Source organism: Podarcis melisellensis (genome assembly GCF_964234715.1).
Source record: "Podarcis melisellensis genome assembly, chromosome: 9".
Classification (NCBI taxonomy): Eukaryota; Metazoa; Chordata; class Lepidosauria; order Squamata; family Lacertidae; genus Podarcis; species Podarcis melisellensis.
Window position 1 is genome coordinate 44335512 of NC_138541.1, and position 22536 is coordinate 44358047.

The 22536-nt window shown below is 42.7% G+C and overlaps 2 protein-coding genes across 3 annotated transcripts in view; one reads left to right on the forward strand and one right to left on the reverse strand.

The window, feature by feature from the left end:
• DDX60 (DExD/H-box helicase 60) overlaps nt 1–13605 on the reverse strand; it is a 55534-nt gene extending 41929 nt beyond the window's left edge. The window contains exons 1-8 of the mRNA XM_081924249.1: nt 13484–13605; nt 10041–10239; nt 9514–9574; nt 8822–9011; nt 7261–7602; nt 3734–3850; nt 2342–2473; nt 1229–1414 (exon numbers count right to left, since the gene is read on the reverse strand). Of these exons, the coding sequence (XP_081780375.1) occupies nt 1229–1414; nt 2342–2473; nt 3734–3850; nt 7261–7602; nt 8822–9011; nt 9514–9574; nt 10041–10176 (1164 nt within the window). The 5' untranslated portion in view covers nt 10177–10239; nt 13484–13605. The remainder of the gene's footprint in view (nt 1–1228; nt 1415–2341; nt 2474–3733; nt 3851–7260; nt 7603–8821; nt 9012–9513; nt 9575–10040; nt 10240–13483) is intronic.
• A 2126-nt stretch (nt 13606–15731) lies between these two features.
• Nucleotides 15732–22536, forward strand: part of PALLD (palladin, cytoskeletal associated protein) — a 231866-nt gene continuing 225061 nt past the window's right edge. For both annotated transcript variants that reach the window (XM_081925898.1, XM_081925899.1), the window contains exon 1: nt 15732–15859. In XM_081925898.1, coding sequence (XP_081782024.1) covers nt 15747–15859 — 113 coding nt within the window. In that variant the 5' untranslated portion in view covers nt 15732–15746. The remainder of the gene's footprint in view (nt 15860–22536) is intronic.

Genomic DNA, 22536 nt, shown 5'->3' on the forward strand with positions numbered 1-22536 from the left:
CAAAGACAGAAGGACCGATGGTAATTCAAGTCTTGGTAGCTGGGAACAAGGAGAGTCATGATAGGCAAAGCACCATGCTAAGATAAACTGTGCATCTACATTTATGCATCTCTCCACAATGACTTGCTCTACAAACTAAAACAAGTGGGAGCTTTCCTCACACCTACTGCAAATAGCAAAGGGCCCAATGTGAATCAAGACCACAGCAGTGACAGCAGTTTCTCATATATTTGCTAACTGCATGGTTGGCATCTATTCCAGCACCCCAGCTGTTATGGCACATGAATACCCAGGATTATTCCCAAACTTAAATGTCTCAATTCATAAACATAAAGCACTTGCAAATAGCATTCAAAGTGTGATACAAAATGCCCATAAAAATGAGCAGTGAGTTCATAAATTGGTCCTAAGCTGCATCATTAGAAAACATCTTTTAAAAACATACATGATCATCAACAGCCATAAAGGATTGGGGCATTGCATAGCCAGCCAGATCTTGGCTAGATGACAATGATCTGGCAGTAAGAGAGGCCTTCTACATGAAAGTGGGACGCGAGTGGCTGTGGGTTAAACCACAGAGCCTAGGACTTGCCGATCAGAAGGTCGGCGGTTCGAATCCCCTTGACGGGGTGAGCTCCCGTTGCTCGGTCCCTGCTCCTGCCAACCTAGCGGTTCGAAAGCACGCCAAACTGCAAGTAGATAAATAGGTACCGCTCCGGCGGGAAGGTAAACGGCGTTTCCATGTGCTGCTCTGGTTCACCAGAAGTGGCTTTGTCATGCTGGCCACATGACCCGGAAGCTGCCTGCGGACAAACGCCAGCTCCATCGGCCAATAAAGCGAGATGAACGCTGCAACCCCAGAGTCGGTCACGACTGGACCTCACTGTCAGGGGTCCCTTCACCTTTTACATGAAGGTGGGGAGGGAGAGGCATGAGCAAAGTTGCCAGGTTTCCTCTCCCACGCCATTCAGCCTAAGGGCAGTCTGAGGCCTTCATTTGCCCTCATAGATGATGCCATATACCCAAATTTGATTGGCTACATTTTCTCTCTTTGCCCTTCCAACCATTTGACATACACACTGAAAAACTGGCTACAGAAAAGCACTTTCTTAAGAATGTTCCACAAATCCAGCAACTGGCTTTAGTTCTTACCTGATTAATAAAATAATAAAAGGTGGTCAACGCTTTACTGTAATAATATATTGGAAGTAGTCATTGCAGCACCTACCTGTTGCATAAATCTCAAAGTTTCCTCATTCCAGCAGGCATTGATGAATCTCACCCGCGATCGTTGAGAAAGGGGCAAATGATGTAGGAATACCACACTGAGGCAATACATCCGTAGAAGGTCTCCAACATCTTCCAGGGTTAACACTGTTTTCTCATCCAAACTCTTCTTCTTCTTCTTCTCATTCTTTTTGAGAAGCAAAAACAAACAGGTTTTTTTTAAAAAAAGAAATACACCCTACAAATCAAATTCCTCTGGTTTCCCATTTTTCAGCAATCAGTTTGTAAATATAAACCTGTCAAATTACATCAAGAATCTCCTAATTTAAAAAAATTAATTTACCGTTAGTCTGTTTTGGTGCTTGTACCTGGAAGTAACAAACATCAAGCCAGAGGCTTAAAACCCTGTCAAATGGGCAACTTTATTTATAGTATTGTTAATCCAAACTTTACCACGTTTTAATTGTTATGGTACTGATATTCTGCATAAGAATTACTGTCACAATAATTCTATCATGTATCTTAAATCAAATTATATGATGATACCCATAAACAATCAGGGTAATGATGTAATATTTCAAATGTCGTGGGGGTCATCAAAAGCCACTGAAAAAACTCTTGGGTGGTGACAGCAGCTCCACGCATGTTCAGCAACTGCTGAATGTGGATAAACCCAATTGCACAGAGTATTCTCATGCTAGCACCATGTACTCCTTGTAACGGTTGGTAATGGCACTGGAGCTCAAAGGCTGAATGTGGAAAAGTCATAATTGAGGTACTGCCAAAAGTAGGAAAGAGGACCAAAACAACAACAACAACTCAAGTGCATACAGGAATATTAATTGCAAAAATGTACTACTGTTCAAATGAAAGTATTTTTTTTAATAATTTCTTTAAGCATAGCCAATGTTAGCCTGTTGCAGCAAAAACAATAGAAACATCACCAATTTAATGATGGCATAAAGCTTTTGTGAACATAGTCCATTAAATACATGCCAGTTTGGGATTATTTTTCATAGATCTAATGAAATGGACTGTGATCTATGAAAGTTTATGCCATATTGAATGTGCTACTCTTTGTTGTAATGTATTTGAGTACATAGCAGGTTCTCACCCATTTTGCAGAGCTAGTTGGTCTTTCTAGTACTTGCATGTGTGTTTCCAGGACTAGTGAGCAGGTGATGATGCAGACAACATACCGAAGATCTTTTATTTCCTTCTGGAATTGGGCAAATTTTCTATAAGCCTGACATTTCAGAACATACAATGAAAGATGGAAATGTTAGTAAGTATTTTTGTCTTTAAAATCTAACTCAGAAAAGGATTCTATTTTTTTAAGAGAAATACACTTAGAAGCTTGAATGACTTCATGTGTGAATACACTGTTATGATTCAATATTATCTCTCCTGCTTAAATGAAATCCTACAAAAGTATATTGAACTACAAACAGTTTTGCTTATTGATGATCCATATATACTGATGAGCGTTTGGGTTCATTCATTTCCATGTCCCTTTTTACGGCCTCGGTCCTGTATACCTGAAGGAGCGTCTCCACCCCCAGACAGCCCGGACACTGAGGTCCAGCGCCAAGGGCCTTCTGGCGGTTCCCTCACTGCGAGAAGTGAGGTTACAGGGAACCAGGCAGAAGGCCTTCTCAGTAGTGGTGCCTGCCCTGTGGAACGCCCTCCCAGCAGATGTCAAGGCAATAAAAAACTATTTTACTTTTAAAAGATTACTGAAGGCGGCCCTGTTTAGGGAAGTTTTTAATGTCTGACACTGTATTGTTTTTAATATTCAGTTGGAAGCCGCCCAGAGTAGCTGGGGAAACCCAGCCAGATGGGCGGGGTATAATTGTTGTTGTTGTTGTTATATTGATGAACATAGTACAGTATATTTATGATAAAGAAAGCTTACAGGATACAGGTTTTGGTTTTACCCTTGACTATGTCTGTTTCTCCACATCCTTTCTGGAGTTTCAAGTCTAGTCCTGCATGTGTTACAAAGATGTACATCTGTAGCACTATTTGAGTAATTCCAGCTGCGTGAAGGGGTACAGCCTCCTCCTAAACTTACCCCGACAAACGTTTTACATGTCTAGGCTCCACACAAAGGGGTCTAATTTGCATGGGGAGCTGCTCTTGCATGGGGAGTAGAAGAGGGTTCCTGCTCCAGACCTTCTGCACATGGGAGTTGGCAGGGACACAGCTGAAAGCATGGTCTCACTCTCCATCTGCTCCCATGCACTTGGAATCACATGTGGGAGAACGTTTAAACATGGTTTGCATTTGAAACATTTTCTGCTACTTATTTTGAACGCTTCCCTATAAGCAGGGAGAAGAACACAGAAAAGGGTCATTCTCCTTTCCTTCTTTTCTTACAATTTTCTTGGTGGACTTGACTGTTTTAAATATCGTATTTTCAAAAAATTTCAGCAAATTAGAAATACAATGATGACGATGATAACAATGGGAGAACCAATTCGTAAGCAATGAAAAAACCTATTACCTTTCCTGCCAAAGCATCCAGATTTCGACATCCACAAAGAAAACCGCATACTTTTGTACCAGATTCCTTCCAGTACTTAACCAGTGATTGACAGTAACGTTCAAGGTTCTTTTCATGCTTAAAAGAAGAAAAAATCATGAGCATAAATTGTGCTGCATAATCCAGCCCACATTAGCACTCCTAAATCACACTGATTTCCCACTAGGATAAAGTCTTTTGTTAATTATTGCCCTTAATCATTCCATACTTGTGTGTAGAGCATTCCCAGGATTAATTTAGAGAAGGGAGTCACACATTTGGACCCTGCAGCTACCAGAAGAGAAAGCCCAAGGCACAAGATGTGTAGCAATGCTGTGTGATCAGGGCATCAACGTAATTGAGTGGATCAACCGCTTGGAACCCCTATGCTTAAGTAGGACCCCACACTTTGCACTTTCAATTCAGACAAGTAGAGGCAATGTGTAGTTGTTTAAGAAAGAAGATGCAAGGTTGGGAGTGGGGTTAAAAACATGACCCTGCCCCAAAGTGATCATAGCAATGCCTTACATGTGAGGAACACGTGAATAGGGTTGCTATAATCAACACATCATGACCACATGAGTAAAGGGCTGCCTGTGACTTTGCACCTGCCCATTCAGCTCCACCCAGGACCTGTGTGCCAGGCAAAGGTCTGAAGAGAAAGACAGCTGTATTCTCGTAGGCTCCTTCAATATGGCTGAAGGCACAGCAAAGGTCTCCTGAATGCCTGAAGGTGACTACATGGGTATACATTGATTTTATAAGGTTCAATTGACTGCTCTATATAAATCAGGAAATAGACTTTGAAAGCTGCTACTCTTTGTATAATTTGTTGTTGTTGTTGTTGTTGTTTAGTCGTTTAGTCGTGTCCGACTCTTCGTGACCCCATGGACCAGAGCACGCCAGGCACTCCTGTCTTCCACAGCCTCCCGCAGTTTGGTCAGACTCATGTTTGTAGCTTCGAGAACAGTGTCCAACCATCTCGTCCTCTGTCGTCCCCTTCTCCTTGTGCCCTCCATCTTTCCCAACATCAGGGTCTTTTCCAGGGAGTCTTCTCTTCTCATGAGGTGGCCAAAGTATTGGAGCCTCAGCTTCAGGATCTGTCCTTCCAGTGAGCACTCAGGGCTGATTTCCTTCAGAATGGATAGGTTTGATCTTCTTGCAGTCCATGGGACTCTCAAGAGTCTCCTCCAGCACCATAATTCAAAAGCATCAATTCTTCGGCGATCAGCCTTCTTTATGGTCCAGCTCTCACTTTCATACATTACTACTGGGAAAACCATGGCTTTGTATGTAGTTCTAAGCAAAAAGGTCCCAACCATTTTTCTTAAGATGATGCACGTACAGGCGGTGACCATTTCGCACTGGGCTTCTGTTCCTGGCGCCCGCACACCTCACCCTGTTCTGCCCTCCAAAAGAACCCACGTGTCAGCAAACACACGTCAATTGGACATGCCCAAAATGGTTGCCGCTGTTATTCCATTGTGGGCATGAGAGAATGCCTGTTTAAGAGCAGGGCTTGCTATATTCAGTTTTTATATATAATTGCACATTTTAAGAAAAAAGGGTTGGGCTCCTTTTGCTTAGTACTATTGTTTGACTCATATGCTAATTTAATCAATTACTCAATAAATTAAATAAGATTATTATATCAGATGACAACCCTAATTAATAATCATGACAAACAAGATAAAATTGTGGAAATCTGTTTTATGCTAATTATACTATCTTAGTAATTTATCCTCGTTGTATGTATTCTTGACTATTTTACTGGATAATTATTTTCTGATTCTGCCCATTCAAATTGCATGGCACACATTCATTAAGACAGGACTTTTAGAAAATGCAATCTGTACTTCATCATAAGTGGGGAACAGCTGGTTCCCTTGGCAAATCCAATGTTCCCTTTGGAGAAGAGTCATGGCTCAATGGCAGAGAATCTGGCTTACATGCAAAAGGTCCCAGGTGTAATCCCGGGCATCTCCAGGTAATGCTGGAAGAGACCATGATCTGAAAACCTGAGGAGTCACCGTCTCTCAGCAGAGACAACACTGAACTCGATGGGCCATTGGTCTGACTTAGTATAGGACAGTTTCCTATGTTCTACATTCACCATGGTGTTCTGAAGATGGGAATGGAGCAGTGTTTCCCAACCTTGTGCCTCCAGCTGTTTTTGAACTACAATTCCCATCATCCCTGACCACTTGTCTTGCTAGCTAGGGATGATGGGAGTTGTAGGCCAAAAACATCTGGAGGCACAAGGTTGGGAAACACTGGAATGGAGAGAGCATTTGGTCCCTGCCATTGTCTGATGGTGCATCCAACTTGCTGAAGCTAAGCTGGTTTGGAGAGCACCTGGGAACCTCATGTTTACTGCCTTGAGCTCCATGACTAAAGAAAGAGGATATACAGTGGTACCTCTAGTTAGGAACTTAATTTGTTCTGGAGGTCCATTCTTAATCTGAAACTGTTCTTAACTAGAGGCGTGCTTTCGCTACTGGGGCCTCTTGCTGCTGCTGCACCGCCGGCACATGATTTCTGTTCTCATCCTGGAGCAAAGTTCTCTTCCAGGTTAGCGGAGTTTGTAACCTGAAGCATTTGTAACCAGAGGCATTTGTAACCAGAGGCATTTGTAACTTGAGGTACCACTGTATACTAAAGCAAATAAATAAGCAGATTGGAGGAGCGCATTAGGCAGAATTTTCCAGTGTTAGCCATCATAGACAAATTCTAAGTGCCTGATATTCTTTTATTTTCCTACATAAAACATTAAAAGCCTAGTAAAGTTCACAACATAGTAGCAACCTCAAGGATAACAATGCGCTCTTCACATGACATGTTCATGTACTCATTTGTTTCCAATGATGACACTTACTGAATTGGGAAATGCATACTACTAGGAGGGACGTTTGGTTTAATCACTTTTAATTATGGTTGCATATTTTTATATAGTATTTGTTTTATATGTAAGTTACCTCTGGGAATATGACAATGCATAAAGTAGCAGTTCAAATTATGTTTTTGTTCAAGGATTCCCCCCCCCCCCTGGTTTTCCCTTAAATTATGAATAAGAGCAAAGTCAAGGAAAACATTACCTAATGTTAAAGTTGCAAATACTACCCTGTTTTGATCCTTACCCCTAAAAATGATAGTTGTGTGTGATCACACAGGAAATGCCTCAGGGTTGTAGCTGATGAAGCCAAGGATTGCTGTGCCACGCAAGAGGCAGCACTAGACCTATCATTAGATAGAGTGAAGCTGCCACCTCAGGCCACTTCTTTAGGGCGTCAACAAAGAGCAGCCAATTGTTAGTTGTTGTCTTTTTACTGCCAGAAAGGGGGAGCTGTGATTTCAGGATAGCCTGTCTCAGGTGCCAGCTTGGGGTACCATGCATTTTGACTTGGGCAGGGGGGAAGGACACCATTTTCTGCCTCATCTCAGGAAGTAAGATGTCTTGGACCAAACCTGTTCCCTTTCCTTCACTGAAGGGAACTCACTCTATTATTTACCTGTTTAAAATGCGTCTGATATTTGAACAGACTATTGATGTGGTATCCATAAACTCTGATTGCATCTGATTCTTGGCCTGAAGTAAGCACAATGTTGACTCTCTTTGACAAAGTATGCAAAATAAATACATGGAGGAAATTGGTGTGCAGTTGATCCAACCCTTCATCAGCGACTATTAAGAAATATGGATAGTTGTCTTGCAGAAATTGCTGCCAACTACTCTCTAAGCAGTTCGAAAATTCAGTATGTATAGGAATTTCAGTGTTCTTTCTCAGATGGATGAGCAATGCATTACGCAAAGAAAGGAAATCAGGATTTCTGAAATACATATGTTCTACATCCTGTAAGGGGAAAAAAACAATATATATGAAATACCTCTCAATGTATTACAGTAATCGAGACACAGAACATTCAAAAGAGTATGGCATTTCTTAAGAGTTACGTTAAGGCTGCAATCCTGTTTTAACATACACATGGAACTCACTAAAATCTATTCTGTTAAATGCCACATATATATGGGCTTGTGGTTATCACTGAATGGAAGAATGAAATATTATTGACTAAGGAACTGGGCTTCTACACATGAAGAGACTCCCAGTGCCTTCTACCTGGCACAGACAACACACCAGACCCAAACAGACAGGTAGGTAATGGGATGTTCAGCTGTAGCTCCAGAGCCTGCCATGTTAAGAGTCTTCACTCCTCAGTGATAGTGGCGCATGGGAGAGTGAGTCAGGGACTAACTTAAATCACCTTCATTAATTTCAGTGGGCAGAATGTGAGTAAAACCTAGCTGAATACTAAGCATTACGTTAAGTTATGTGCCTTTCTTGCACAGAAAAACAGAGCAAGTGGTGGAAAATGGGGGTCCCCACCCACTTTTGGCTCTGGTCTGACCTGCCACTGCCTCCACTTCCACCACCACTTCCACACACCACACCTTAAGAGATTCAGAGGAATGCAGCTCTTGACATAGAGATGGCTCCCCTGTCCTAGTGGCCTGTCCATGGTCCTGAAATCTTTGCAGTTTAGGCTCTGAAATTACTGTATTCTGCATTGTTTTTATCCTTCACTAACCATCACTGATCAAGGTATTGTTTGTGGATTGGACTCTGGCTGTCAATGGATTTTGCCTCCCTCGGGCTGGACAACTAAAGCCAAAACAATTACATTTTCACAGTATTGCTTTTTGATTTTGTTTTTGCTCTACTATTAATTGAGATACTTTTTGTGCTTGATCAGAATAGAAGAAAAAGCTGGTCAGGTTGGTCACTTCAACCTAGTGAGCCAGATTTGTCCCACAAGTTGGCTAAGCCTGTTTGAAGGTTTTTTATCATGTTCAAAGCCAGGTAAGCAAGTTGAATGGAATAAAACAGCTTCTTTCTCACAATTGCTACATCTTTGCATTCTCTTCTTGTGACTGAAACACCTGTGGTCAAGTTAAACAAATACCAGAAGAGTGAACACATTTTTTCCTCCAATGAAGAAAACCACTGTACATAGTAAAAGCACATTTTACTTGTTACCTTGAAGAAAACAATGAAATATTTTGCTTGTTACCTTGAAGAAAACAATGAAATATTTTGCTCCTTTGCTTGTTAAATCCAGGAGAAAGCGCTCAACTAGGTAGAAAAAGTGCAAGTTTTGTCCACGCTGCAATGTTAGTTCTCTTGCACAAGTGATGAATAATGAATCACCATCAATCAGAAAAAACTCTGACTCTACATAGTCATTCAACAAGCTGACATATCTGGATTAAAGACATAAACAAACAATGCAATTTAACAGTAGTTTTTTAAAAAATGCCATATTGATACACATACACACACTAGGTCCTTTTGGTGAAGGGAAGGTAGTATCGTCATCATAAAAAACCCAGATACCTTCTTTCTAAACCACTGATACATAAGCTAACTGAATAGTGGCTTGTAGTCATAGTGATTCCAATATTCCATTAGTTTAAGAATCAGATCTTCAGAAATCCTGTTCCTGATTACACAGCCCGTTTGGGCTGACAGACACCAGCATCCAATAGAAAGCTTGGGATGACCTAGTCTAAAATGACCTCAGGGTGTTCTGGGCTACAGCTTAAGATCAAGAAATGTATTTTCAATTACTACATACTATTTCCCTTCCCAAGACTGCCCAGGTCCTCTTTCATACCTAACAGCAGCTAAGCTAATGAAAGCAGGGAAGGGGGGGGCACCTCCATTGTGACACTACAGGACAGGAGACTAGCTTATCATACATACTCAGCTTTTGGTATTTCATCCATAAGTAAACAAGTAATTTGTTCTATGCATCTCTGTAGCACTGGAAAAAGAAAAATGCAGACAGATCTTAGATTTATCACATACATTAGCCAATTTCCCACCAAGATCCTAAATAGCCGAAGAGGAAAACTGTGTAAGAAGCTATGTTGTAAAGCGACTTCTTTTCCAAGTTTCAGAACAATTTTATAAGATCCTGGTCTTGTCCTGGATGTCAGTAAGCAAAACCCCTATCCATCCTGAAGACCTCATCATTATGAGGCAGTGTGGTGTAGCAGTTACGAGTGTTGGACTAGGACTGGGCATTTGGATAACGTGTGAAGAGACACTGCACATGTACCAAGTTATATGTAGTGCTGCTCCACAATGTGAGAGGAAACCCTGTCTCAATGATATGCACTCCACCTACCCAGTGTTACCCTACAATGAAATAGGATCCTGGAAAAGGCATCAAACAAAACTACTCCAAAGAATATGAACACAAATTAAAAAACCGTATAATTACTTGCCTGGATTTTGGAAATCGTACAAACATGGTTCACTGGGAACTTTTGCCAAGGATGCTTGTTTAGGTTGGCTGAATGTGGAAAGAGAGGTTTCATCTCCTATGGAACTTGCTTCAGAAGCCATGGTGGGTTTTGACATATGAATCGGTCCAGCTTTGGAAACTTGGTATACTTACATCTGGCCCATTATTCTTCCATACACCTTGGAATTACCAAGCACACAGAGATATCATTCTACTATTTAAAAAACATTTTCATAGCTGAAAATGCATCTGAAAATACATTGACACTAATTTATGGCTGCTCAGCCCATATGACCCTATGATTCCCCCATTCAAGCCCCCCCAAAAAATCAGCATTCAGCAAAACTATTGCAAAATCACCAAAATCAAGACCTTCTTAAACCAACTGCTCAATGTTTTCAGTGGAGGGGTTACATTAAGTAATATGTTTGAATATGTAAGTGTATGTCTAGAGACAATGGATAAAACCAACACCATTAGATGTACTGCTGTATAAATGTTTAATGGTTATTGTATTTGTTTAAAAACCGATAAAAAAATTTTTAACCTATTGTAAAATTGGTAAGATGCTTCAGAAATGTAAACACCAGCGTTATCTTTGCAACAGTCCCTCCTCATTCTCAGCAGTTCTCTGTTTTACAAAACGAAGCAATAATACATTTCGCTCCAGAGGTCAGGAAATAGATGACTTTTGCATAATTATGAAGCTATCATGGGAAGTACTCAGTAGATATGCTTTTCCTGCTACATACTTGTAACAGTATGTTAGAGCATTTTCCTTCTGAACAAATATGAATGGGGGGCAATACCATCCACTAATGGATGATAGCCAGATGGCTATGATCAGAGGCAGAATGCCACTGGTTCCTAGTTTCTGACAAACACAAATAGGGAGAGCACTTTTGTACTCAGGTCTGATAAAGAGCAAAGTGTACCAAAGAACTTTGTACCTAGTTAGATAAAAATGTTGCAGCAACAATCAATCACTTTTATGAAAAACGTAAGTTGGGCCACATAAAATGCCTTCAGTTTGAAGTCCCCAAAATTAGCTTAGCTATGTTTATGACTATTTTAAAACTCAACTTAAAACATTCTCTCCAGAAAAGGCCTTATGTTAAGAAATGTCAGGAGCTACATGGAAGCTCATTAATTTTTAGTATGCCCTTAAGTACTGCAAACTGTCTTCTTGAGTCTGATAAAACCCACATTCACCAAAAATCTTACTGTTAACTTCACACTCTGCCCCCCCCCACCCCACCCCCTTTCCAGAAAAAGTATCCACTGGTGTCTGGAATTGTGAGGGGAGAGCGGACAAGGGGTGAAAAGAAGAGTTAAATATATTCCCTGCCATGATAGCCTTTTCCCCTGCACGCTACTTTTTATAATGCAAAGGAAAAGATTTAGGGACCCATATATTTCCCCCCATAGAAGGCATGTGATTTTGAACAACGGCCATGGAAAGGTTTAAGCATGACCACACTCTTTTCTATGAGCTCCCACTCATAGAATTCAGTCTTACAAGTCTCCTACAAGTGTGAGAGATTCCAGGCTGCACAGCCAGGCACTATGTGCAACTCGGCCCTTATAATGTGTTCATTTCTTTCTATAAAGCCCTTCATCAAATCAGATTCTAGGGACTGGAACCCATAGGAGGTGCCAGGAGCACTGCCGAATTTATGTATAAGCTAAACAAGCTATAGCTTAGGGCCCCACTCTCTTGGGGGGGGCAGGCATTTAAAGGGGGGAACTGGATGTACATTTCCAAAATATAAGATAAAAATAAAAAAATTAAACCTACATACAGCAACAGTGTTTGGTGTTGTGTAGACTCTTATGATGTAAGTAATGGGCCCCGCCTGCTAGCCTGCTCCCTAAAATATCACTGGATTGCTAATTTCTATATACAGGATGCCTACATTCTGCATGGACTGGTTGCACGGCAACATGAAGCTGCAGACTATAAATTTCATGTTATAACAGGTTTCTAGAGGCTAGATTATGAGTCTTTGTAAATCGTGTTTCTAAAGGAACTTTTGTTATTGCCAAAAGCCAATGTGTTTGCATTATTAAGTTTGTTATGAATTAAAAAATCATTTTAAGTTAGAGCTTAATAATTATTTCACTATTAATATACTTCTTCTTAATTGTATTTCAGTTCAACAGTTCTTGGATAAAATACATATTTTGCTATGTGCAAATGGCTTTAGATACCTATTAGTCCATAAATTACCATATAGCATATATTCAACACACAAAAAACAGCGACAATTTGTTGTTGACAAAGGACAGCTGGACATATAAAGGGCCCCATTACCTTCAGTACCTTAGGGCCTCATCAAACCTAAATCCAGCCCTGGCCAGGAGGTGGGAATGGGCAGGGGGCAAGCGCCCTCAAACACCCAGTCCACTTGCCTCACTATTTCTGAACTCCTGAATACCATATGCTCTTATTTTTCGTTCTTGCCCACTTTGACCCGTATGTGCCCCACCCCATGCCCCCCCCGGTGATAGTCTGACTCTGCAAATTTGGGGGAGGCTATCAGTGAGTAAGGGACGCAGGTGGTGCTGTGGGTTAAACCACAGAGCCTAGGACTTGCCGATCAGAAGGTCGGCGGTTCGAATCCCCGTGACGGAGTGAGCTCCCGTTGCTCGGTCCCAGTTCCTGCCAACCTAGCAGTTCGAAAGCACATCAAAGTGCAAGTAGATAAATAGGTACTGCTCCAGCGGGAAAGTAAACAGCGTTTCCGTGCGCTGCTCTGGTTCGCCAGAAGGGGCTTAGTCATGCTGGCCACATGACCCGGAAGCTGTACGCCAGCTCCCTCGGCCAGTAAAGCGAGATGAGCGCAGCAACCCCAGAGTCTGACACGACTGGACCTAATGGTCAGGGGTCCCTTTACCTTTATCAGTGAGTAACCAGCAATCTTATTTTCAGTTCCTTTGGTGGCTGAAACAGATCTATTGTGTGGATCTGATCCTAAATATATATCCTAAGCAGATGAGTGTAGATCACAAAGATCTGGTGTCCACCCGCTTCCAATCCATTTCGAAGTTCACCCTGACACTAGCTTTCAGCCTTGCAGGGTTCAAGCCAGCCTGAAAAATTAGAGCCTCCCTGACTGGAAGAGCCCTGTTCCCCATCGCCATGAAGGGAAGCAGGTAGCTCGCTCTGTTATTCTGTGAACTAGGCCAGGCGCTCTGCACATGCTCAAAGACACAACCACCCTCCTATGCTGCCTAAGCAATAGCAATGTCGTTCTGCGCAAAGCTCCAGGGCGCAAACTCTTGTCTAGCTTTCACATTAAGCATGGGGACCTTGTCCACTGATGCTCAAGCCTCCTTTCGTGCCTCCCCTTTCCAAATACCCCGACAAACGCGCACACGCAACACACACCCTTCCACCGAAAACCTCCCGCCCCCTTTTACTTCTTTTCTGCGCAGTAGAAATGGAGATGAGCGCACGCCTCTTCTCTCCTCCGCGACGCGCGCCTGGTCTGGAAGATGCGCGCTCGGGGACGCGGCGAGTTCCGTTTACGTATCGCGAAGTCAGCGGCGCTGTCCAACCAGGAAAGCAGAAGCGCCAGCTGTTCCTTTGAGTTTCGTTTTCGTTTCCTGCTTTCCGCGATTAAGTTTCGATTCTGGCGGAGCCTATATTTAGAACCTCTCCTGGATCAGATTGTTAAACGGCACAGGCCACGCCCCAGATAAGACGCAACAAGGTTAAAACGATCGCTGTTTCCTTATGGTACTAGAAATACAATGAAAGGCGGGGTAAGGATTGAGTCAGCTGTGCACAGGCTAAAACCACCTTGACCGTGACATTTGTGTAAGTTATTTCCACGTCACTAGAGATTGAGGACCTTGCGTTTTACAGCGCCTTTGCAGATTAGGCACTATAAAGCCTAACCACATTCGACGCTGTGTATAGAGGCAGGATCAGTCTCTCCGAAAAGAGGCTTGAATGTGGCAGTGGGCTTAATTCCTCCCCATGCGTTCACAGGGCATAGCTGTAAGAGGGTCCCAGAGCCACTTTTTATTGCACATTCGTGAAGTTTTGTGGTGCAGGAAGAGTCGCATGCTATCGGGCCTTCAATATTGCTTGTGCCTTCAAAAATGTTTCGGGGGCGGTCACACTGCTTCACTGATCAGCGCGTTCCGCTGATGAAATCCTGTGCCCTTTTTTATACCGCAAATATGGTTTGTTTTTTGTCCTGATTTTGTTGCGTCGTCCAGCCAGTAATAATGTGGTTACCATTGGGGATGCATCGCAGAACAACTAATAAAGCAGAACAAATCCATCACTAATGCACTTTTGTTGTGATAGGAGCGTATTGCAGAACCCACCTGCAGTAAAAAAAACAAAACAAAAACGGTCTGGAACAGCCCTATGTGGAAAGGGTTACAATTATTGTGGAAAGGTGTTTTTGGTTTTTTTTCAATAATTGACCTAAACTGTTTTTTTGTGTATCTTGACCATTTTGTGATCTGCAGTCTTGCAGGGTGTGTGTCGTCCAGCTCTCTTGATTCTGTGGTCTATGACATCAAACACTCCCAAAACAGACTTCCAAAATGCTTCTGAGTTCTCCAGGTTTCAGAGCCAAAGGATAACAGCATAGGCTGGATCTGAGCAGGAAACAGGAATTAGATCAATCTCATTCATGATAAAAAATTCATTATTTCTAACGTTCTGGTTGCTCCAGAGTCCTGTGATGACTGATTCAGCTGCGCGAGGAGGTAACTTTACCAAGCGGGGCGGGGTGTTGTGTTGGATCCGCATTTAAGTTCCCATTCTCAGCAAACAGTCCTAAACCGTAGTTCATATGCACTCGCCAGCTAAGTGGTTATGGTTTTCGTATTTGTATTGGTTAAAAAAAAAATGTAAAAAAGGAGGCAGGCTCCAGGGGGCGCTAGTGCGCTGCTGCTTCTTCAACGGCGGGGATTAGAAACGGGGGGAGTTTTCGCCGGAAGCTGCCTGAGTAATTAATCCGACATGTGCACGCGGGAGTCACGTGGAAGAAAGTGGGGGGGGGGCTTCCTTCTGAGTAGCTCTTAATTCTAAGCTATCCAAATTGCGGGAAAACTGGAAACCTGAAGCAGCTTGCTATATAAGAGGCGGGAAAGGGAAGGGGAGTCACGGCGAGGCATCCCTGACAGAAAGCGCATGAGGAAGAAAGAGGTTTCCATGGAGCACCAGCGGTTTCCGCAGCAAGCTGTCAGAAAAGGGGAATTGCGAGGCGTTGCAGGGACTCCAGGGAAAGTGAAGGGGGTCCTTTAGTCCAACCCCTTCCGAGAGACGGGAGGACGCTCTTTCCACACGTTCACCTGCATTCACACCACACGTAGACCGCAAAGCACGCACGTCGGAATTCACATTATCCCGAAATATTTCGGAAGAAAATGGTGTCAAGCAAAAAAAAAAAAAAAAGTGAAGGGAAAAGGAACAGCTTAGTGAAATCCACCGTTAGGCAGGGGGACAGAGCTGAGGAGCTCTTGCAGGCAGTAAACACCTGCTGCTGCTGCTGCTGCTGCATTTGAGCTTTTCTTGCAAATACATCGTTAACCCAAGTCTCAGTTCAAAGGAAACAGTTGTCTTAATTAAGCACACAAGTAATAATATGGGCTTGCTCACCTTACTCTGTACAATTTTAAAAGATGGGCCGTTTCAAGACTTCCGGGCATTAGCAAAGGAATGCATATAAGCATCACTGGGAATCTAATGCATGAAGGGCTCTGGTTCAATGGTGGAGAGGAGACCATATTTTGCAGGCAGAAGGTCCCAGGTTCAGTCCCTGGCATCTCCAGGTAGGGTATGTTTGTTTATAAATATATAGAGAGAGACCACTATTTATATAAAAAACAATTATATGTAAAACAATATGAAAATGTGAGCATATAAAACTGTTGTGGCAATGTGTGTTCTTTATTGATTGCATCAGTGTGATAGAAACGTTTTCAGCAAGCATTTAAAAGTTAGAACAGAAAGCACCTGCTGAATGTCTATTGGCGGCGGATTCCATAAGGCACCTTCCGGTGTTCCTCTGGCTGCACAAAAGTTAGCCCCATTGAGCTGCAGTCCTTATACTCACCTGGGAATAAATCCAATTGAACTCAGATGGGTTTGCTTCTGAGCAGACATGTATAGGGTTGCACTGTTATATTTTCAGCTTGTAAAAAGTTCATATGTACTGCCGTTACAAACACTCTTTCTGCTGCAGTGAGGTTTTCTGTCCATTTTCATTGTCATCACCACCTCAGGGAAAGAGAAGTACCGTAATTTGCCTTTGACCTGACACCATAAGGGATCCTCCACAACCGCTTTATTCAGCATTCATCCTGATTTGATTACACAAACCTTAACTTACTTCGTGGTTAGACTATACAACTTTTAGAATACATCTGAAGGCAGCCCTGTATAGGGAAGTTTTTAATATTTTATGTTTTATTACAATATTATATCTGTTGAAAGCTGCCCAGAGTGACTGGAGCAACCCAATTTGCTGGGTGAGGTACAAATAAAACAACAACAACAATGTCCTGCCATTACTGAGCATTCATTTTGATTTCTTTATGGGGCATCCATCCTTCATTCATATTTATTTCCTTGCTGGAAACATCTTCCTGTTGTCTTGTTCACCTCACAACTTTTCAATGCTTTTACTGGCACTTGCCAAACCACCAAAAAAATGTTGGTTTGTACAGTAGGGCAGGAGAATGCTTTAAATCCAATTTAACTGTGCGAACTCAAACTTCCAGTATGCATTTGGAATCCTTCCCGCAAAATACTGACGGTCTGGAGGCACTCTCAGTCATTATCATCGTAACTGAAATGACATATAAGGAGGCCTGGAAGCCTTCTGCCATCACCTTCTGGAGCACCTGTCTATTAGCCAATCAAATAAGAAAGGGGGGGGAGCCCGAGGACTCTCCAACTCTGTGGAAATTCTTTCCAAAAATAGTCCTGAGTCGCCAAGTGCCTTCCAGACATTTCCCTCAGCGTTTGCGCACTCTCTTGCTCCCATCCTCGCCTTGCGCCAGAGTTCCCTTTATCTGTTTGTTTCTGTGGCATTTTATCAGTCAGACGCTATGCGGGTTAAAGGCTGGTTAAATATTGAGTACTTTGGCACATCCCCACAGCAGAAATTGCTCCCTTGTTTCCCCACAGAGCGCAGCCCACATCCGTTTACACTGTCTTCTTTGTTTAGCGTGCACACACACACACACAGCTTCTGCCATCGGTATGCAGCTGTCCGCATTTGTCTAATGCCAACTGCCTTTCATACTTGCAAGGTAGAAATCCTGATAGGCAGGCTCACTGACACACACAAGTGGTTGGTAGGAAGAAAATGAAATCACTTATCGTCTTCCTTCTTCATAATAGGGAAATTCGAGGAAGTGTCTTTTCAAGTAGTCACCCCATTCCGTAATAAACTCGCACGAGATAAAACTCCCTTTCAGATTTAATCACATAGTAAACCGCATTTGGAACAAATGTTAGGGCTTGCACCCCGCCTTCGTTATTCCCACCTCACAAGTCACTGTTGCTATAAAGAAATACGGGTTATCAGGGTGATCCTATTAGACAAAATGAGGTGCTCCCTGCCATTCCTTCTGAGCCTGTCATCTGTTGTGTGTGGCACATGGCCTTTCTTGCCTGGTGTCCTGGGGCAAGGGCAGAGGGTTAAAAATGCTGTCCTATCCCCAAAGCTGAAGTGAGAGTCAACTGCCAGCCAATCGGTTTCCGTTCATAGAAGTGGGGTACCGCCTTGTTCTTCCTCTCTGGGAGCAAAATGTTTGGGGCAGGTCCTGTTTCAAATCAAGGGAATTCATTTCCAACACATCATATATTTAAAGTAACCCTTGCTCCTCAAAGAATCCTGGGACTTGTAGTTTATAACCCTAATACAGCTATAGTTCCCAGCACCCTGCAAAAAACTACAGTTCCCAGGATTGTGGGTGAGGTGTGTGCTTTAAATATGCTTAAAATGTACGGTACACGAGCAAAGTGGAACTTAGGAAACTTCCATATACCGAGTCAGACCATTAGTTCATCTAGCACAGTCTACACAGAGACTGGGAGTAGTTCTCTAGGATTTCAGACAGAGGCCTTCCCAGCTCTATGTGGAGATGTATTCAGTCTGAGATCTCTTGCATGCAAAGCATAGTAATGCTGTACAGACATCAACATTTCCAAGAAAGTTGAAGCTATGATTTCCCAGATGTATTTAATGCTTCCAGTAGAAAATGGGCAAATCCTAGATCCATGCAGAAAGGGATATGAGACCCCCGGGTGTAGGGCGGGATATAAATTCAATAAATAAATAAATAAAATATATATGCAAACACGTTGCTGCAGCCTCTTTTGCCGGCACAGGCACATAATGAAGGGAGGGCCTCAGGAGTGACACAGGAGACTGCTGTTGGGTTGAATTAGGCCACTACATTTTTGATTACAGGAAAAAGTACGATGGAAAAAGTACAGGAAAAAGTACGGGACGACGATGAGGAATGAGGCCAGGGAAAGGCTGGCACTGCAGCAAAAGGCAGCTGAACACGCCCCCACCGTGGCACCTGGTTGGGTGGCCACTGGGGGGGGTGAGTGCCAGCCAGGTGAGCTGGAGGCAGGGGGCAATGCCCCCTGCTGGGCGGTGCTCGGGCTCCCGCCCACAACCACTCCCCTCTCTTTCAGGGAGGAGAGTCTTTACAGGAAAAAGTAGGTTTGGCTACGGCATTGGGCTTGCCTGCTACCTCAGTGTTTTATTGTGGGGGCGGGGGATGCAGGGGTATACATACCCCTAAATATTTTGTGAATCTAAGTTTGGCCTCATTGAGGGGGCTGTATTTCAATATGAGTAGGAAAATGAGAGTACCCCTAAACTTTTTTTTTTAATAGAAAAAAAGCACTGTATCTGGTAGAAACCAGGTGGGGTCAAATCTGTGCTAGGGAGTCATCCCCAACATAGATTGGATGCCACGACCCCACACAGGCCACCATTGGGACAGGTGTGTTGGCTCATTGGTCCACCAGTGGACTCCTGGACAGAACCACCTTTCCTGGATCCCTCTAACAGGGTACCCCAGTGACTAAGGATGCAGCCCCATGCCTAATCTGCCAAAGTTGTGATGGTTGCTACAAGGTAGGCGAAAACCTACAAGCTGGCCAATTTGCTTGCAGGAGAAAATTCCTCCCTGGCCCCCAAAATACATCCACTGAATTAACCATAACAAGGTCCATAAGCAATGTGCCCACTTCCCCACGCTGAACAGGCCGCTGAAGACTGGGTGGGTGGAAAATCCCATGATGATCGGCCAAGAGGACAGCCGACACCTGACCATCCTCTTAAATAGGATAGGGATGGACTGCTTGCAGCCCCAAGACCCAGCCTCTGATTGGCTGAGTGGGCACTGCCCGCCCTTACCTGAGGGTCCAACATGGCCTGAGGTGAGCAGTGCCAGCCACCCCTCCCCTGGCCTCACCTGGAAAGATGGCAGCCTCCCTGAACCCACCACGCCATGCAGCAACGGCCGCCCACCCAGAGTTCCAGGTGAGCAGATATTATCCTGTGCAGTGCACATTATCATTTCCCAAAACATATATTGCCATTCCTGAATCAGGCAAACTACTTATTTTCACCGGCATGTTAGCACTTTGTACATGTGGTCTTTAGTGAGCTATGGCACACACCAGCAATTTTTTTTCACAAAACCAGAGTTGAAGCAAGCAATGAAAGAATTCTGTCATGTGCTGGTTTCTCTTTGATGCATATGCATTAAACCATGCCATCCTAGATTGTTGTGTTTTCCCCAAAGACATAATGTGTCTTTCCTCCACGCATAGAGCATGAGACTATTGATCTCAAGGTCATAGGTTCAACCCCTACATTGGGCAAAAGATTCCTGCATTGCAGAAGGCTGGACTAGATTACCCTCGTGGTCCCTTCCAACTCTATGGTTTTATTATTCTCTCCACTCCAAAGTTGAACCATTGGAAAAGATTGATTATGAATTTTTTTATTTTAAAAGGTTGAATAAAATGTTGAAGAGATGGTGCTCATCAAACACTTATTCTCTTAAAATGCTTTATGAAGAGCGTAATAGGAAGAGGTTCTTTTAATGCAAGATTCTGTATGGTATCAAATCATTACAATTCCTGTATACTTGAGGGCAAGCAGTACTGTACATCTCTCAAATGCAAGAGCAACATGTTTGTCTGCTTCCAAGAGATGCTTCCATTTTCATAAGGAAGAAGGATTCTGTGTCTTCCTTGCTTTTGGGTTTCCTCTTTTAATGAACAGTAGATGTTTTAATTTAGTACACTTGTAATTGTTGCATGAACAAACCATATTTTAAAACTTAATATATCAAATATTATAATTGTATGGGCAAACCTAGTTATACATAATATATTTGATGTTCCTGGAGTAATAATGTCCTGTTTTCCAAGTTCCCCCCAAAATTAACACCCTCCCCTGGCAAAAAAAGAGCAGGTTTTTCCCATGACTTCAAGATTTCCATCTTTAATTACAAATCCCTACACAGCAGCCTGGCCTTGGCAACTGTGAGCTTGCTCACCGTCTTTTCCTCTGTTCCAGGGATTGGAGAAAGTTTTCCCCATAGTGATGATGAGGACTGGCAGCTTACTCTGTTTTTAAAATGAAATCTAATCTCTGTGGAATGTTCTCAGTGTGCTGAGTATGAACACATGTCGGATTCACTTGTGGCTTATAGTCTTTTAGAGTCTATCAGAAAATAAACCCTAAATTGAATCTCACAGAGCCAGAAAATGTTGACTTGAAAAATTAGGACTGTCATCTTTTCTATCTCTGATATGAAATGTTTTTGGTTGGGGGTTTTTTTTAGGTGACAGTAACTCCCCACAGCTCTGGAATATACTGCATATAGGTACACAAAGCTTTGACTGATGGAGAATCCAAAAGAGTCACCCTCTGCTCTTAACACTATTTTGCTATGAGGGACTTTTGCATAGCCTTCCATGGTATCACTTTCACCTCCCTGTCCAGGAAGTTCCTTGGATTTCATTGGCAAAGGAACTTTATAGCTCAGCTGTAGTTCGTGCTTCTTCACCTTATATCTAAATCCTGCAAGCTCCACTTTGCTTTTTAACTGTCAAGGGATATTAAATCATTAGAGGAATAAATCCTAATTCCATACATGAGCCATCTGGGCTCTCATGGAAACCCACTAATGGTAAAGCCATTTTCCAGCACTGCAGCCACGTGCCCATAAATTTTATTTTGCCTTTGTGCCCCCACCCCCAGTGTGGCCTTAGATTAAGCATATTCACATTGAAGGTGCTGCAATATTTACACCAACTTGACAGGAATAAGTGCAAATTTGGCAGAGCTATACAATGTAACAGATTTCTTCGGTCCCTGTTATATATGTACAGTAGTTTACAAATGTCGTTGACTGTTATTTTTCCCACCCCCTTTTTTTGAAGGAAACTTCTTTGACCAAGATGCTTAGGAAAGAGATAGAGCAATCTGCTGTATCAGCTATATGTAGGCTATATGCTTGCACTGTGTTGACCAGTCTCTGTTTTGAATGTAAAATCTTCATCTTTCTTGCTGTAATTGCATTAAGTTACAAATTTATGGATTTCAGACTTGAGTATGTATCTAAACCACTGAGCTTATTTGATCACCCAAGTGTGCCTTCCTCCAGTACTGTCTCACTGTTAAAATTCTGAAGTGTCCTAAGCTACGTTGAACAAGTGACAACGGGGCAGGGGGGGGGAGAGAGAGAGAGAGAGAGAGAGAGAGAGAGAGAGAGAGAGAGAGAGAGAGAGAAAGATCACAGGGAAAATGAGAAGGAATGACAGCAAGGGTATGTCTAACTACATGGTAACTGTACACTGATTCTGTACTAGTTTAAGCCTCATGGCTTCTACTACAAAAAATCCAGGAATGGTAGCTTGATGTGGCTCCTTAGAATTTGGTGTTGGAGATCTGCAAGCCACACTCACAGAACGGCAATTCCCAGGGTTATATAGGAAGCAGTGCTGTATCAAAACTGTCCTCCAAGTTCTTAGAAGTTCTCTTCCTCTGCGGAAAAGTCCATTTTCTGCCTCATTCTCAGGGGACTTTAGAATCAGCTCTGAAGACACTGTGTTAGATGACTGCCTAAACACATGGTTTCTGCATTTCTTTCCTTTTGATATTAGCATTGTGGTTTGGAACTTCATTGTACAACATGGAATATGTGTTTTTCTTTCGTATGTTCTGTTTGCATATTTGTTTATGTTCCTGGTTGTTGCCTGCTAAACAAATATAAAAAGCAATAAAAATAGCTAAGAATAATTACTTTTGAATTTCTTTAGAAATTTTGAGATGGCCTTATGTTTGTGGATTTTCTTTCCAATAAACAAATCTCTACAGCCTCCCTACTTCCTGAACTGAAAAGGCCCCATGGGAAGTGTTTCCTAGTAATATATTTCCAAGGGCTTTAAGTGAAGCATGAGC